This window comes from Eumetopias jubatus, unplaced genomic scaffold (assembly GCF_037043125.1).
Source record: "Eumetopias jubatus isolate StellerSeaLion01/CBP00866 unplaced genomic scaffold, mEumJub1_p1.0 scaffold_6, whole genome shotgun sequence".
In the NCBI taxonomy this organism is placed as follows: domain Eukaryota; kingdom Metazoa; phylum Chordata; class Mammalia; order Carnivora; family Otariidae; genus Eumetopias; species Eumetopias jubatus.
The window spans coordinates 100393737-100411238 of NW_028274812.1; the positions used below are offsets into that span (position 1 = coordinate 100393737).

General features: G+C 35.6%; 1 protein-coding gene across 2 annotated transcripts in view; it reads right to left on the reverse strand.

Moving 5' to 3' along the window:
• TFAP2D (transcription factor AP-2 delta) overlaps positions 1–17502 on the reverse strand; it is a 52555-nt gene that overhangs the window by 10485 nt on the left and 24568 nt on the right. For both annotated transcript variants that reach the window (XM_028097472.1, XM_088024349.1), the window contains 2 exons: positions 11721–11862; positions 5908–6021 (listed from right to left, as the gene is read on the reverse strand). In XM_028097472.1, the coding sequence (XP_027953273.1) occupies positions 5908–6021; positions 11721–11862 (256 nt within the window). The remainder of the gene's footprint in view (positions 1–5907; positions 6022–11720; positions 11863–17502) is intronic.

Here is a 17502-nt window from a genome sequence, read left to right on the forward strand (position 1 = left end):
GCTATAGATTGTGAGAAGGGTCACTGCTGTACGGTTTCCCAGAGCACACAGATATGGCAACTACCACAGGAAACTGGAAGTAGTTATCTGTGCTTTATGAGGTCAGATCATTCCCTAGCTTTACCTGGACATATTCAGTGGGCCGAAAGGAAGCCACAGTCCTCAAGGTACTAAATCAACCACCCTGTAAGGAGTAATTCAAGTGGTCTACACTGGGAAGGGTATTTTGACCAAGTAAAATAATAGCAAAAGTCGATGTTACTAATTAGGGCATTCTCTATGCTTATCCAATCACACTCTCTCCTTACTTCTTTCCCAGCCAGAACTCAGCAAAAACAGTAGAATTTATCAGACTCTGCCAATGGACTGTTTTCAAAGTTAAATGTGTTATGCTTCCTTTCTAACTCATTTTTCTCTTGAGCTTATGCTTCTATCAAAATTAAAGTTACTGCTATCAGTAGGAAATTATGAAAGAGACACATTCCATGATGACATGTTTTTACCCAGATTATTAGCAGAATAATAAGTATAGAATCCTTTCAATACATTGGTATACAAGACAGAACTTCATATAATTCTCAGTGTCACTTTAAAAAAAAATGAATTAGAATGGTTTTTCTTCCAAAGTTAAAAAAAAAAAAGCTAATAGTCTAGAAACATCCTAGGGCTGTGGTTCTTAAAGCTAACTATCAGAATCAACTTCAGAGTTCTGCAAACAACACAGAAGCCCAAATCCAATGCTAGACTTGACTTATTAAATTAGATCTTTTAAACTATATTCCTGACCTTGAGAATTTTTAAAAACTCCAAGAGAGATTTGGAGCTATGAAACCAGGTTTAAGGGCTACACTTAAAAAGTGTGAAGTCTGGGGCACCTGGCTGGCTCAGTTGTTAAGTTTCTGCTTTCGGCTCAGGTCATGATCCCAGGGTCCTGGGATCGAGCCCTGCATCGAGCTCCCTGCTCCACGGGAAGCCTGCTTCTCCCTCTCCCACTCCCCCTGCTTGTGTTCCCTCTCTCGCTGTATCTCTCTCTGTCAAATAAATAAATAAAATCTTATTAAAAAAAAGTGTGAAGTCTTTTTCAAGGTCAGGCAGCAAGCTGACCTTTATTGTCCTATTAAGCTATTCTATTGAGGCTTCTTTTAATAAATGCACAGTAAAAAAAAAAAGACATACATTTAAACTTGATCTATATCAGGAGACTTCGATTTGGGTTTTAATTGGAAATGTCAACCATGTATGTTTTGTTTAAAAAGACATAGTTTAAGACATGCAGAAAAATGAAGCTGGACACCTAGCTTACCTTATATACAAAAATTAACTCAAAATGCATTAGACCTAAACATAAGACCCACAACTATAAAACTCTTAGAAGAAAACAGGGGGAATGCTTCATGACTTTGCATTTGGCAAGGATTTCGTAGCTATGACACCAAAAGCACAGGCAACAAAAGTAAAAAAAAAAAAAAAGGCAAGTTGAACAACATAAAAATTTCTATGCATCAGAGGAGATAATCAACAGAATAAAAAGGCAACCTACAGAATGAAAGTATTTGCAAATCCTATGTCTAAAAGGGGCTAATATCCAGAATATATAAAGAACTTACAACTCAACAACAAAAAAAGCAAATAACCAGATTAAAAATGGGTAAAAGACTTGAATAGACCTTTCTCCAAAAAAATGGCATAGAAATGGTCAACAAGCTTATGCAAAGATGCTTCACATCATTCATCACTAGGGAAATACAAATCAAAACCACAATGAGTTATCACTTCATACACATTAGGATAGCCACTATTAAAACAGAAATAGTAAATAGTAAGTGTTGGCATGAATGTGGGGGAAGGAGAACCCTTGTGTCCTGTTGGTGGGAATGCAAAAGAGTGCAGCCACTATGAAAAACAATTAACATACTTATTGGGTACATACCATGTGCCAAGTACTGTGGATAGAGAGACGAAAGCATTTCCTAATTATCCCAGGTAATTACCTGTACTCTGCTTAATCCTCTATTGTAAAATCTCTTTCATGTATTATAAGTCTATGACAGTTTCTCAAAAAATTAAAAAAGAATTACTATATTATATAGCAATTCTACTTCTGGGTAAATATCCAAAAAATTGAAAGCAAAATCTCAAAGAGATATTTGCATACCCGTTTTCATAGCAGTACTATTCACAACAGCCAAGGGGTATCCATTAATGAATGAATAGATAAGCAAATGTGACATATACATACAATGGAATATTATTCAGTTTTTAAAAGGAAGGAAATTCTGACACATGCTACAACACAGATGAACCTTGAGAACATTATACTGAGTGAAATAAGCTAGTCAAAAAAGACATAACTGTATGATTCCACTTATAGTAGTTAAAATCATAGAGACAGAAAGTAGAATGGTGGCTGCCATGGGCTAGGGGGCAGGAGGAAAAGGGGGAAATGGGGAGTTGTTTAATGGTTACAGAGTTTCAGAGTTGCCAAATGAAAAAGTCCTGGAGAGTGGTTGCACAACATTGTGCATACACTTAACACTGCTAAATTGTTCATTTAGAAATGGTTAAGATGGTAAATTTTACGTTAAGTGCTTTTTATCACAATAAAAAAGATATAATTTAGGAAGTTTGCTATAAAGTGAATTTTAGTTATGATGAAGGAGCAGAAGGCTAGCTGAGGACAAAGCAGAAGCTGGTACCCCCCCCCCGCCCCCGCCACTTTGGGATATATGTGACATTCCTCAGGCACTCCTGGCTGCCCTAAAGGAAAAACAAATGGTTAACTGATGAAGATCACAGTCCTGCAGGACAGAAGTCTCTCTCAGTTTACAAATGTCCTAGTGACTTACAAGGAAGAAGCTTTCTTATCAATAACCTAACTTCCAGAGACCCATAACTCAGTTTCCTGAAGCCCTAACATCATCCTCCCCTACATGAAATTGAGGGAGGCTGAGGCAGAAGGAAATGTAAGTAATATTGAATTTCTTTTGAACCTGAAGCCCATTGACAAGGATGCGTGATAGGAGGAACGTGACACTCCTCTAGGAAACTCCCAACCGTCTTCATGTTCATGCGTCATTAGAGGGAAAAACAACCTTGGCTTGACAATAACCAGGCCTCCAGTATCCTGAGAGTCTTTAGCATATAGCAGTCCTTCTGGACACCCCCTTTGTGCTCACCTCCCCAGCTCCTGAGTATATAATCAGCCCCTCCTCAAGACCACAGGGCAGCAGCTCTTTCTGCCCACGAGTCCTATCCCCATGCTTTAATAAACCACCATTTTGTACTAAAGACGCCTTAAGAATTCTTTCTTGGTCATCGGCTCCGGACTCCACCCCACTGAACCTCATCTCTTTCCCAAAACTCCACCAGTTAAATGATTTCTATCATCCTACTACCTTCCACTATGAAATCAGAACATCTCGTCAAAATAAATTATCTGGAATATAGTTAAAGCAAAGTAAATAAAAAATCTGGAAAATATTAAAAAGGCATAATAAATAGGAAATCATAACTTTCTGATATCGAAACACTTAATATTTATAACAATACAATATTTATGCCCATGTGTATTAATATATAAATGATAATACCAAAATTTTTATAGATGATACTTTTATAAGTAGATATACCATGTAGTTTTAAATTGTTTCAAGGTATGGCTGTATATTTCAAATTGTTGTGATTGAGAATCTGCAGCCATACATAATCTTGAGAGTTTTACATCCAAAATATAAGCTCTTTTTGAACTGGGGGGGGAGCAATTTTCAATATATGTAGCTCTTTTCGGGACAATACCCGACTCGTTTTTTACCATATTCTGCATAGGGGGGAGGTAAATGAGAGCAAATAAAGCCCAGGAAGGAAACATACAGCTCAAGTTTAGAAGTGAAAGTTTCCTCTAAGGAGTTCTGTGGCATTGATTTGGCAACTAACTAAAGTATCAACAAATTAGCAGATTGTGCCTATGCTGAGCAAACACATGGTTTGCCTACTTATTTCACACTGTTGCTAATATTCAATTTACACATTGATGCCGTATTTTGTTTTGAGACTGAAAAAGGACAGCTCACTATCTGATGAAGGCTGCAGCACCTGTAATTGGAATAACCTGGTAGCTGTGATATAAAATCTGAATTCTCTATGTTTTAACAATAAATTCTTCCTTAGAGTGTATTCGTAATTTAACAAACTTCCTTAAATCAAGACTTGATTTGTATAAAAATCATTAAGCTTGGAATTGAACTTCTGTAAAAATTACAAATATCTTTAGTGTGGATACAAAAATATGGAAAATATTTGTACAGATGTGACAGTGGAACAAACCATATCTTCTAAACTTGGATCGGTGGTGGAGTAAACAACCCATCACTCACTGAATGCTTACTTTATATTCATTATCTCATTTTATTTATTTATTTATTTATTTATTTAAAGTAAGTTTTATGCTCCACGTGGGGCTTGAACTCATGGCCCCAAGATCAAGAGTCACATGCTCTACTGACTGAGCCAGCCTATATGCATTATGTCATGTTTGCTCACTACCACCATACAATAAAAGGGTTCTTCTTCCATTTAAAGCTAGGGAAATCGAGGGTTGGAAAGAATGCATGTTACCCCATAACTACCCAGCTCAGCTGTATGAGGGTCTGGATTTGAAGATGGTTCTATTGACTCCAGAGCCTTTTCCCCTTAACTTCTGGGCATTGTAATTTCTACCAGTTTTATTACACTTACTTTCACTAACCCAATTGAGTGCTAGGAGAAAAGTCCTGTGAGATATATTTTTGGTATATCTGGTACATTTTTAGAAGGCAAACCCTAAATTTAGTCTCCAAAGATGTATCTACTACATCTTAAGGAGTCTTGTGGCATGATGCAAAATAAAATATTCTATTTAAAAGTCTCTGATGTTGCAGATAAAACTCCAACTCATTGAAATATCCATTATTTTATATAAGGGAGTATCCTCCTCAACAGCATTATTGGTGAGAGGTACTGAAAACATTTTAAAATTTAATGTATAATAGTCTTTATTTAACATTGTTTTTATTTGTTTGCTTTGTTTTGTTTTAAGTAGGCTCCACAGCCAGGATGGAGCCCAGTGTGGGGCTTGAACTCAAGACCCTAAGATCAAGACCTGAACTGAGATCAAGATGTTTAGCCAACTGAACCACACAAGAACCCCGGCTTAACGTTGTTTTTTAAACTGAATGATGATAGTTAAAAGAGGACAAAATATTTTTTACATTGATGAGAAATATCATGTAAGGCATTAGAATTTTAGAACTTTAAAACTGGAAGTTACCTGAGTAATTATCTTGTTCCTTTCCACATTGTCTCTAGGGCATAAATTAACCAGAAAAAAATAGTCTATTCTTTTCCAAAGCATCTCAGAAAATAAAATTTTAAATATGCTTTCAATAACACATTCCAGGAGCTTTAAAATATACTTGTGTGGTCCAATTTAAGAACCATTTGCAGCTTCTAAGTGGGCAGAAATTATTAACATATGCCTGTAAAATCAGTGTATGATATCCCATTAATTTGTGTCATATCAGTCCATTCAACGATGTGCCTCACCAAGATAAAGAAGTATTTAAATGATTTCAGAATTCTGATTCAAAAGTGCCATTACTTGAAATAATAGTGTTCACTTTCAAAGTCACAATTTCCTGAAAATTGCATAAAGACACTAAATTTTCTGATCTAAAATGCTTCATGCATTAGTTATGTTTATAATTTGATCTTAGATGCTTGCAATTTCAAAAGATTCAGTCAGTCACTATATGAATATATAAGCAATATCGCCTAAACAGAACTGTGACAGGAATACAAAAATGTCTGGGTTAATAAAGATGGTTTAAGAATTTAAAAGAGAGTCTGAGGAGATTGAAGAGCCAGTCTTACCTGAAATGTGTTAAGTGTCTCTGGATGTCAAGGTCTAGAATTGGAGTGGGTCTGGAGGATCCCAGTGGTGATCTATCTTGGCTCAAGAGGTCTTGGAATTCTTTACAAATTTGTCTAAAATGAAAGAAATCCATCATTGAAGTTGAACCCTTAACATGGGGCTTTAATTTCAGCCCATGATATTTTACCAAAGGTTTGTCTTCTCATTTAAAAGAGGACTAGATAAAAAAAAAAAAAAGATAAAATAAATAAATAAAATAAAAGAGGACTAGGTCAACTTTCATAAATCAACCTCCAAAGTTCCATCTACAACATACAGATGAGGTTCACAACAGCAACTTTGCTCCCAAGTACTATAGGAAAATTGTAAAACTTTGGAAGTGATCAACAGCCCACGAGCACTGACAAAACCGTGTTCATTTTTAAGGTGAATATTCACAGATCAACCTTAGCATAAGGAAAAATCTATATGAAAGGATCACACTTAATCACTGTTTTTTAAAAATATTAAATATGATTTTTGGAGGGGATATCACATTTGTAAAAAGTTTAAATCAAGTTATAGGCTTCTTTCAGAGCCGTGATTCAAGTAGGCTTTGGAAAATCCTGTTTCCCAGCGTTTCATTAGAATTCAGACTCTTGTGAACTGAATTCATATTTTAATATTTAAAGTACATAATCATTTACCACAATTCAGCCCATTAGCCTCACAAAAATGATTGTTATGTCCCATGTAATATGGTTTCTTGCAAAAGGTATGCTTAAGAGAAAATCTGCTGCTTTTCTTACATTAAATAATTGTGATTTCTGATAAGTTTTAATTACCACATTACTGTATATATTGAATAACAGCAAAGCCTTTGTGATACATAGTCTAAATGATACAATTCTAAAGAAGCAAAACATATAAAGAAAATCGTTTTTTTTTTAAACAACAACAACAAAACTTACTAGATTAATACAGTAATTGAAGAGTGAAATAAAGGACAGTTAAGGATTTGCTCAAAAGAATACATCATCTAATGTGAGGCCACTCCATAGTCAAGGGATAATGTGATAGTGATTAGGGCTTTTTTTGGTCTGGATTTACAATGGGTAGTCATACAAATCTAATCATTAGCCCTGATTATAATTATCAATGTAGCTAGCCAAAGACAAGTAAGTACAAGAGAGTCAAATTATTCCAAGTGAATGTTACTCCATGGACCCAGCCACTAATTTCTCTCCAAAGCATTTGTGTCATTAACAAATAACTACCAAAAAGTGACAAATGTCTTGAAGTACAAATAATTTACCAGTGAGTTAAAGCCAGTGGAGTTTTATAATTAGGTGCCTGAAATTTCTTCTAAAGATCATTTGTGATTTTTTTAATGAGTAATAATCCCCAGGTTTATTGCCAGTGTTATTTTCATATTGTGTGATTTCATAGAATTTGCCCTTTTCATTGTGAACACAGTTGAAAGTAAAAGTGGATCATAAGGAGAGGAAAAACAAACAAAAAACCAGAGAGGGCCCTTATCTGCTCTAAATCAAACAGGATCCTCCATATCCTCCAGCTAATGTTTTAGTCTCTGAGATCTAGCGTCTAAATGCATGCTTTTAACAACTGCATGTGTATACTTTCATTGAGAATATCTGATCTGAATTTATCACTTTTTCTGTTCTGAGTTAGACTTAGTTGATTGACTTTCAGGTGTATTGCCTATGTTTTCATAGATGAATAGCAATTTAAACTAAGTTTTTGATGCCAGTCTGTGGCATCAAATGATGCCATTTGGTAGGGCATCGTTATCTGTTATGCTTTGTGTTACTGAATAGAGTTAGATATACTATTATCTTTATTTTTTAGGAAATTTCTAACTAAAATTTTAAATCCAGATTCATGCTATCATTTTTCAGACTGGCAATATAAATTAATATATGGTAGACTATCAGTATGCTCCATTACTACAAAAAAAAATATTGGGGCTATTTAAAGATGAGTCTCTTAATTTTATACCAGATTAAAATATATTTAAAAATTCAAATAAAGGTTGAAACATTGCTTTAGTTCTTATGGTAGGATATCAGAATTATTTGGATAATTGAAAAAATTAGTTTATAAGCTGGTAAATCAACTTCCTTACTGTATAAACATTATAGCAAGTTACAATAAACTCAAAGTTGATGAAGAAATGAGGAAAAGACAAAGTGTGGAGAAATTTAACTTGTGCTAAGCAATTCAGCTACACCACACAGGAAGCTATTGGGAGAAGTTCCAGAATTCTCAACCTCTGGTATTTGATTCTGCTGCTCTTAACTCACTGACTTAGGACAGCTTCTTGACTTAAAAACAGAGGACAATTCTGTAGTCCCCCCCAGGCAATTATGATCATCATCTCATTATGACAGTTATAGAGATATTATTTTTATGACTAGTTTTGTCCTCATTTAAAATTTTATTTATAAGGCTACAATAAGAAATATTCATTTCTCAAAACAAAATGTCACATTATGAATTATGTAACACAAGATGATCTTCGGTGAATCGTAAATTCTAACTTTATCACTTATGTCACTGTCCTTAAGGACATAATTTTTAAGCTGATGCCTGAATTTCAAGTTCTGTGTTTCTCCTTTTGACAATTATTGTTATAGTAACAATTAAAACATGTTGACGATTCTGCTTTACCCTAATGCAGATCAAATGTTAAGCATATTTAGTCCTAAATTCAATGAAGAAGTTTAAATGTGTTTTCCATGAATCAAATGTTTTGTACAGTACATTTTTAGAATTCAAAAATGGTCTAATTCAGTTTCTGTCCCTCCTATGTAACTGTCTAATTACACCAACATATTTGGTTAATCAACAAAACAAGAAATTAAGAGGAATTAGGAAGCTCGACCCTTAGTCAATGGGCCTTTCATTTAATTATGCAGTTGGCAAAGTAATTAAATACAACTGAATCTGTTATTCATAGGGTTAAAAGAGAAACATGCAAGCCAATCCAACAATGCAGATCAGTTATTGGATCTCTCATCCAATGATTTTGAATTTCATATGTATTTTTGAGGCAACTGTCACAGTCTTGTTGAACAAAGGTGAGCTAACTAGAATGTAACGAGTATCCATGTAGGCTATTTAATTTCAACGTTGAGCATTTTAATTGAAAATATTCAAAGCTCTACTATTAGAAAATTAGAAACTTCTCAGAACACATGTTGGATCCATTCATATATTGTGGAAAAAGCATGTAATTCCTACAGATCCCTTAATTTGTCCACTTACATTGATGATTACTTGTCTTGTATATATTTGCTATGACTACATAGTCTCTCATTCTTGTTTCCCATTGTCTATAAGAAGATGGATGGATATACACAACCAAAAAGACAAAAAAGATTATACAGCCTGTCTCTTAATTTCTAGATGTTTATGACCTATTTACTCTTGAATAAAATAAGGTAACTGGAATCAGTGAACCCAGTTCTTGATTATTCAATGGTTTGCAAATGTCCAGCTATGGGCAGAGGGATCAAAGTACATGTTCTCACAGTATTTTATGAAACGAATGTCCCAAATATCATCTAAAAATAGACATTATTGAGATCCTAGGTAAAAGGAAAATACTACTCCTGAGTTGAATCCACTACTCTAAAATAGACGTCTCAGCATAACTTTGACAAATATGGAAGTACTTCTCTTAATCCCCTCAAGTTCTTCTAACACTGGTCTTCGGTGAAAACAAAATCTCTGCATCAGTTTGAATGCACAGACATTTAAATAGAGTATGGGAACTCTCCAGAAAGTGGGTGCTTGTGTTCTGAACGTCAATGGCAGCATTGCTGTGGGTGGTAGAGGTGGGCAGCTATGGAACCATCCTGGGGAAAGGAGGACAAAAAGAGGGATTTCTCTGGATTAGGAAGTGAAAGTCTTAGAATATGCATGATGAAACTATAACCAACTAATTTTGAGGTAGAAAATATAAAGGTGTCTTTTCTTGGATAATCTGTATCTGGGGATAACCGTGTCATTCAGAGGTGTCACAGGGGGATACATATTGGGAAAATCTGTATAATCCTGCCAGCTAGAAGGATACTATGCTTTGGGAACACCTGGAGGACACTACCTAACTTCTAGCAGGGTATTCTTCTCTTGATCTGTAACATGTCTTTATAGTTCTCCGGAGATGGTATTAAGGATTCAAACTGACTACATGTACTTTCAGTTTCTCCTGGAGAAACTAAAATGTTACTGATGAAGACCCCTCTGGGTCTTGCCTTGCAAGAGGGCAAGAGTAGAAGCAAAACAGAAGGAAAGATCCCCCAGGAGATTAGCCACACAAAAAATCCAGGTTCAGCTCTTTCTACCAGCAAATTTTTAGGAGCTTGCACAGAATAAGGTCTATCCTGAAATCTTAAATCCACATTTTATACCTGCCTTCTAATTTTCTTTCTCTAACCCTTGGTCTTCATTTTCTTTCTCAGCTGGTCCTTTCCCTTTCATTTCCTTGTTTTACCTTTTTTCCCCTTTTGCCACCATCTTTTCTTTTCCTTCTCTCTGGGGCAAGATGAATCATCTAAGTTACTCTCAGAAGAGCACTACACAGATAGATCCCAAACCCAAACAGTGCCAGCCACAAGCAGCACAAATCCCAAATGAGGGACTCAGTATCGTGGGCAAAACTGTTGGGTGGTAGGTTTCCCATTTAAACACTTAAACTCGTAAAAACAAACCAAAAAAGACCTATGTGACATTAGAAGTAGGTAGAAGAAATATTTAGTTTTGGTTTTATGCATTTTGAGGCCATTTAAATTTTAGCCAACATGTTGTGAAGTCCTTTTCCATCAGTTTCTAAGAAGCAATGTCTTTAACACTTATCTACTTTATATCATCTCTTTGAAAGTTTTCCCCAAATAAGAAACTAATTTAGAAATAATAATTTAACCCACCTGGAACTATTAGCTCTAAAATCTGAACATACAGTTAGGAAATTAGATAAGATTATTAATAGTCTATTATGTAGCATAACTTATTTTAATAAAGAGAGCAAGAATTAGCTATTGCCTGAAAAATTTTTCTCTAAAAATTTGAACATGACTTGCAGCAGCATTTACTTTTCTGTTGGGTTTTTACACACTCAATGGTAGTTCTTCCATTCCTTATCAAAGAACTTTCAAGTTTGAGGGAATTTGAACTCATCTTATGCAAGCTCCCCTTTCATGTGTCATCTCTGTCATTATTTTAATTCACATTTTTGTTGAACTTTACACTTTTCAGAAGCTTTCACATACATTATACCTTTTCTTTTCGACAGTATCATCACTGGTGGTGAGACAGTATAGGGATTATTTGCTTAATTATATACCAGAAAAGCTAGGGGCACTGATGGTGATTCTTGGCCCCAGAGGTCTCCGTGTTACCTCTCACACACCTAGGTCCTCTTTTGTCATATTCTCCAAACATTCACAGTGTTTTGAGATCTTCACCCTCATGTGTTAAGGCTCAGTGAGTGGTTTCGACCAAATCACATAGCAGCTAATGACATATTTGTCTGGAATCTACATTTCCTAAACATACTTTTCTCCTAATAACTCCTGCACATTCTGGAGAGGTTTTCTAAAAACTTTCATCATCACTAAACAAAGGTAGTTTGTAAATCTTGCTATGGGTGCAAGGCCAGGGGTGAGGGTATGTCCTTGTGTAGTACATCTAGCTGCTAAAGCTTGAGACCCTCCGTTTTAGAGAACTGGTACTTTCTAGACTCTTTCCCTCACTCAAAGAAAATGGAAAACCTGAAGGAAGGCATATAGAGACTTCCCATTCTGCTTACTTGGTCGCTAGGATCATCTTTTTTCTTGCAGTCTGTTCTTTCTGTTCCATATGTTGTCTGGCAAGATGTTCTCCTACAGCTTTGGCTGGAAACTCTGTTTCACAAGTGTAGCCAAAATCCCGAGCCAAGTGTAAAGCTTCTCCTGTTGGCAGACAATAAAAGTCAGTTTTCCACAAACGTCTAAACTCAGTAAGAGTAACACTTTATATTTTCCTCAAGCCTCATCCCTCCTTGTGGTCAGACGGATCATTTTTTCCTATTTATTCTAAATAATCCTAGGGAAAGGACCTTTGGGGTGGGGGATGCTGTAGGATGAGGAAAAATTGAGGAACAGAGAAGCTACTTACCAGGCAGGGGTATGTGAAAACCTGAAGGGGAAAACAAGAAAAACTAGGAGTTTTGACTTCCCTAGAGGCTCGAGCCCAGTTTGGCTTCTCAGATCCTACACATTAATGCCCAAGGGAAAAAGCTCCATGGGCTTGCCATTCTGTTGTTGATCGACCTACAATCTATCCTTAGTATATTTGAAATATTCAGATATCTTTCCCAGGAGATCTATCAAAATATTGACAAAGGGTCCAAAGAACCTGAAACACTTTGGAAAGGGGAGAGCAATGAATGTTATCAATTTCGTACCATTATGTTTGCAAGGATGCTATAGTGTGTGATCATAGTACCAGCATCATCAGGCTTCATGGTAGGCTTCAGTACCTTTTAGCACAGTGCACAATGCTTCTTATGTACGTTAGTAAAAACACAATGCTTCTTAAGTATAATAAAATCATAAATAACTTTTAGTCTTTCACAAACATCTTAAACCTGAGTAAATTGGTAAGAAATGAGGTAAAAATGGCTTATCTGCAAAGTAAGTTTTGGCAATATAGTTCTACCTTGAAAACAATAATAGTTTTAAAGTTCAAGCCAAATTTCACCTGAGCATGAAAACTTAAAAAAAAAAAAAAAGCAAGCTCTCATTGCACATATACTGAGCACTGACTTTGCTCAAGGTGCAGTGTTATGTAGGAGTAATGAGGGCTATAAAAGGGCTGTCCCTATTTCTAGGAAAATGACAATCATCCCCATAATAGTAGCAAGAAACACCTTAGTAGCACTTTCTAATTTACATTGCAACCTATATGAACACTATCATCTGCTCATGTTTACGGACATTATGTTGCTATTATACATAACAAAGCTATTGTACTACAAGTATCACATGAATGTTATAGATAAAATGTTTTACAGACATTCAAAGTGGGAGAAGGGCGTTAACATGGGGAATTAGATCAGATAATGTTTTGTGAATTATGGATCAATGATTTCCAACCCCCTCCCCCATTTCAAAGCAGTGGCAGGTTTTTAGTTAAGATTTTCATATTCATGTAGTAGGAAACATCCTTGTTAGCCATCCGTTCTAAATAGGAAGAGGACATAACTACATGGAAAGGGTCCCTATATTGATGAGTCTGGGTAGTGCTAGTTATTGAAGGGTCACGGTTTTAGATAAAGTTGCAATGTACAGGAAATATTTTTAAAGTGCTTATTACCAGTAGGTTATCCCCCTAACTGATAGGAAAGAAAATGTGTGCATATTTGGCAGAAAAATGGCACAAGGATTAAAAAAAAAAAGACATTGTGGGATGCCTGGGTGGCTCAGTCTGTTAAGCATCTGCCTTAGCCTCAGGTCATAATCCCGGGGTCCTGGGATCGAGTCCCACATCAGGCTCCTTGCTCAGCAGGAAGCCTGCTTCTCCCTCTGCCTGCCGCTCTCCCTGCTTGTGCTCTCTCTCTCTCTGGCAAATGAATAAAATCTTAAAAAAAAAAAAAAAGAGAGAGATCGTAATGCCATATAGGATAGTCACTTTTGCTAGAAAAATGACAGAAGGGAGATAATTCAAGACATTTCAAAACTGAGGTATAAAATCTGAAACAGTGGCCATAGCACATGACCGAGGATAAGCTCATGTGATCTTGAGACTGCAAGTATCTTGCCCCTAACACAATAACCCGTTCACAGTGTCATCTTTGTACATTACGTTGAGTTATGTATATTGATGTATCTGCATATTGCAATATTGTCACTGAAAGATATTTGGATAACATTTTCACAGACACTATTATATATATATATATTTGTCCTCCACTGCTTGTGCAGTAGTGGGAGAAGTGAAACAGTGCAAACAGGAGGGTGGTAGCATGTCTCTTAAATTTTACGCTGAAACCTGATTCTGGCCTATTATATGCAAAGCTCTCACCGTGTGGTAGTTTTTAAAACAGTTTGAATGGAACAGCTGCTATTTACATTTACACTGACAGCCAGATCCTTCCTTCCCTTAGTTCTGTTTACTGCTTTCTCTCGCTTGCAATGTAACATTGTTATTGGATGCATAGCAATGCTACATCAAAAGAAGTGGCAAGTGAAGACACTCTGATATGTAGTTAAAATGTGTGTATCATGCCACAAAAGCTTTGTGTGTGAGGGCCCAAGAATGAATGAATAAATGAATCTATGAATTAAAATACACATGATATTCAGTAAGGAGGACAAATCTGTATTTAAATCCTGTACAGCAGGTATCTTAGAGTCAATGAGTTTAAGAAAAATAGAAATTTTAGGATCAAAAAAGCATGTGAAGGGGCGCCTGGATGGTTCAGTCAGTTAAGCATCGGATTCTTGGTTTCCCCTCAGGTCATGATCTCATGGGTCATGAGATCAAGCCCCACAATGGGGTCCCCGCTCAGTGGGGAGTCTGTTTGAGTTCTCTCCCTCTGCCCCTGCCCCACACTTACATGCTTGCACGCACATGCACATTCTGTCTCTCAAATAAATAAATCAACCCTTAAAAAAATTTTTTTTAAAAATCACGTGAATAAGATTCTAGGGGATCTGACTGATTCATGAAGATAAAGATCAAGGAACTTCTCTGTCTCTGTGGTGGGACAAAATTCCCACGTGAACAAGAGGCAGGTGCAGCAACCTGTGGTGGAAGAGTGATTTAGGAAAGGCCGAGAACATTTTTCCTTCTATTTCCATACGGCAGATATTGCCATGTCACCTCATATCTTTGTGAGATGAGGCAGGATGGCCTAGTTCTTTGTTTGCAAAATAGGTTTAAGTCATTTTTACATTTTAATGCACTGTGCCACTTGACAAACCAGTACCCTCCCCTTTTTTACACAGCTGAAGCAATACACTAACTTTAGCATGGATGGCCATTTTATATCATGTCATTTTAAACATATTTTAGAATTAGGATGGATGTTTGGGGGTTAGGATTATTGCTTGTAGAGGAGTATGTTAAGTGCAAGGCTTTAGGGTCTATAAACCAAATAGTGCTTACCCCCCTTCCAAAAAAGTAAAAACCCCTAAGAAATATTCATTTTTTTCAATAATAATATCAGCAGTAGGTGACTTGTACTGAGTAACTCTCTCAAAAAGCTAGCAGAAGTAAAATTACAGAATATAAAAATAGCATAAAAAAGAATTTTCTCCATGATGTCAGGACACTCATTTTTCACACTCAAAAGCAAAAAGTGAACAACTAGGGGAAAATATTAGAAAAAGTTTAAATGTCCGTCACTGATATAGCCTAGAAGTGGAAAGTTAATGGGAAAATGTTTTCTGGATCACCTGTTTTACTGAGTTTCTGGGTTCCTACATTATTTTATAGGAAGAAGATCTAAATGTATTTTTAAATAGAAATAAATACACCAAATTTTCAACCTTTTATAAGTCAGTAAGGATTTTTCCTTCTTTTAGAGTTATTGTATTTTAGGGAAAAACTGTACTTCAGACAATTAAAAATCAACATCTAGTACACTAATTTGCACTAGAGGCTACTTCTATATTGTTATCATCATATGATTCTTACCAACTGTCACTGTAATAATATTGCCTTAAAAACAATTTGTTTAACTTAGTATTGCAGTACAATGTTATTAAATAAAAGCAACAATTCATATGTGTTAACTTCTAGTCACATATCTATGATTTCAATTTTATTTATATGTATGAGAAACTAGCACTTTGAAATCTGTCTGTAGGATTATTCCAAGAAGTACCTTTTAGAAAGCAGATTTGAGGGGTGCCTGACTGGCTCAGTTGGTAGAGCACCCGACTCTTGATCTCAAGATTGTAAGTTTGAGCCCCACACTGGGTATAGAGAATACTTAAAAATAAAAATCTTAAAAAAAGCAAATTTGAGAATATTTTCAAACCTGCATAAGATATTCTATCAAATAAACTATAATATCAAGCTACAGTAAACCCTAGAGCTGAAGGACAAAATTAATATATTATAGGTTTCCCAAACTATTCTGAAGGGAATGTACCATTATATGTAGCACTCCATATAATAGAGTCTATGATAGAAATCTGTGCCTTATAATGTGGTAGTTCCCTAGTTTAATGATGATTTTGTCTAGACACCAACACTTTGTTTCTCAAAGTAATAGTTTTGTTCCCCATTCCACACCAGACAGTTAGCATAGCACCTGATTCATAATAGGTACTCAGTAAACATCTGTCACATGAAAAAGCTTTCAAATATCTTATTGGTTAATTATAACAATAGTCTTGTGAAGACTTCTAAAGAGAATGGTGATAAACTGGAACAAAGAATTGCTAGAAAGAATGAACTATACAGAAAATCCATAAAAATAGAGTCTATCCTAATATCAGTGGAGGCATTTTATAAAATAGACTATACCTATACATTTCAACACTTTCTGCTCCCGTAACCTGGGTTTTTTTGTTTTTGTTTTTAATGTAGGGGTGTCACCCCATAACAATCAATCTCTGGGTATGTGCCTGTTTTGAAGCTGCTGAAGTAATCTCAGGCCAACATTAAGAACTACTGTCCTAAGGTGATGGGAAAGCATTATGTAGGGATTAATTCTACACCTTCATGAAATAAAAGAATTCTGTGGCTTATACAAAAGGAAGGCAGTCACTATAAAGTCAATTATAAACTATAAAGACCTCTATCTGTCAGGGCTTTTGCATAAAGAGTTCTGCCTTATTTGGCTGACATACTATAAACTCTAAAAACAAAACAAAACAAAACAAAACAAAAGGAGAGGCACCTGTCTGGCTCAGTTGGTAAAGCATGCGACTCTTGATCTCAGGGTCATGAGTTCAAGCCCCACATTGGGCATGGAGCCTACTTAAAGTAAATAAATAAATAAAATAAAAACAAAAAACAGAAACGTAATGGTAGAAGGAGAGACAGCACTGTTAAGGAAATGAAGTCATTAGTCTACTGAAAAAGTGTATTTGTACAGAGAGATATAGTGTGAGATGAAGCTTGCTTTTCATACTAGCAGGGAAAAGATGGGTTTTCAAGAAAAGGTGTTGGGACAACTGGGTGGCCATCTGGAAATAAACAAATAAAATTGGATCGATACCATGCATCTAACAACAAAACAAGGTCCAGATGGATCAACAATTTAAACATTAAAAATAGAACCACAAAGTAATTAGGACATGGCAGAATTCTTTTATAGTCTTGGAATAAAAAAGTCTTTTAAAATATTACAGTTAAAACTAAAAACCATGATATAAAATATATGAGACATATGATTATACTCATATCAAAAAGTCTGTAAGACATAGACCTAAACAAATAAGCAAACCAACAGAAAACTTGTAACAGCAAACAGACAAACCAAAGCTAGTGGTGGGGAGGCTTTGCAACACAGATGAGAGACATACAGCCAGTTTTCTGTTATATAATGAGCACTTACCAATCAATAAGAAAAACATTTAAAAATATCTCATAAG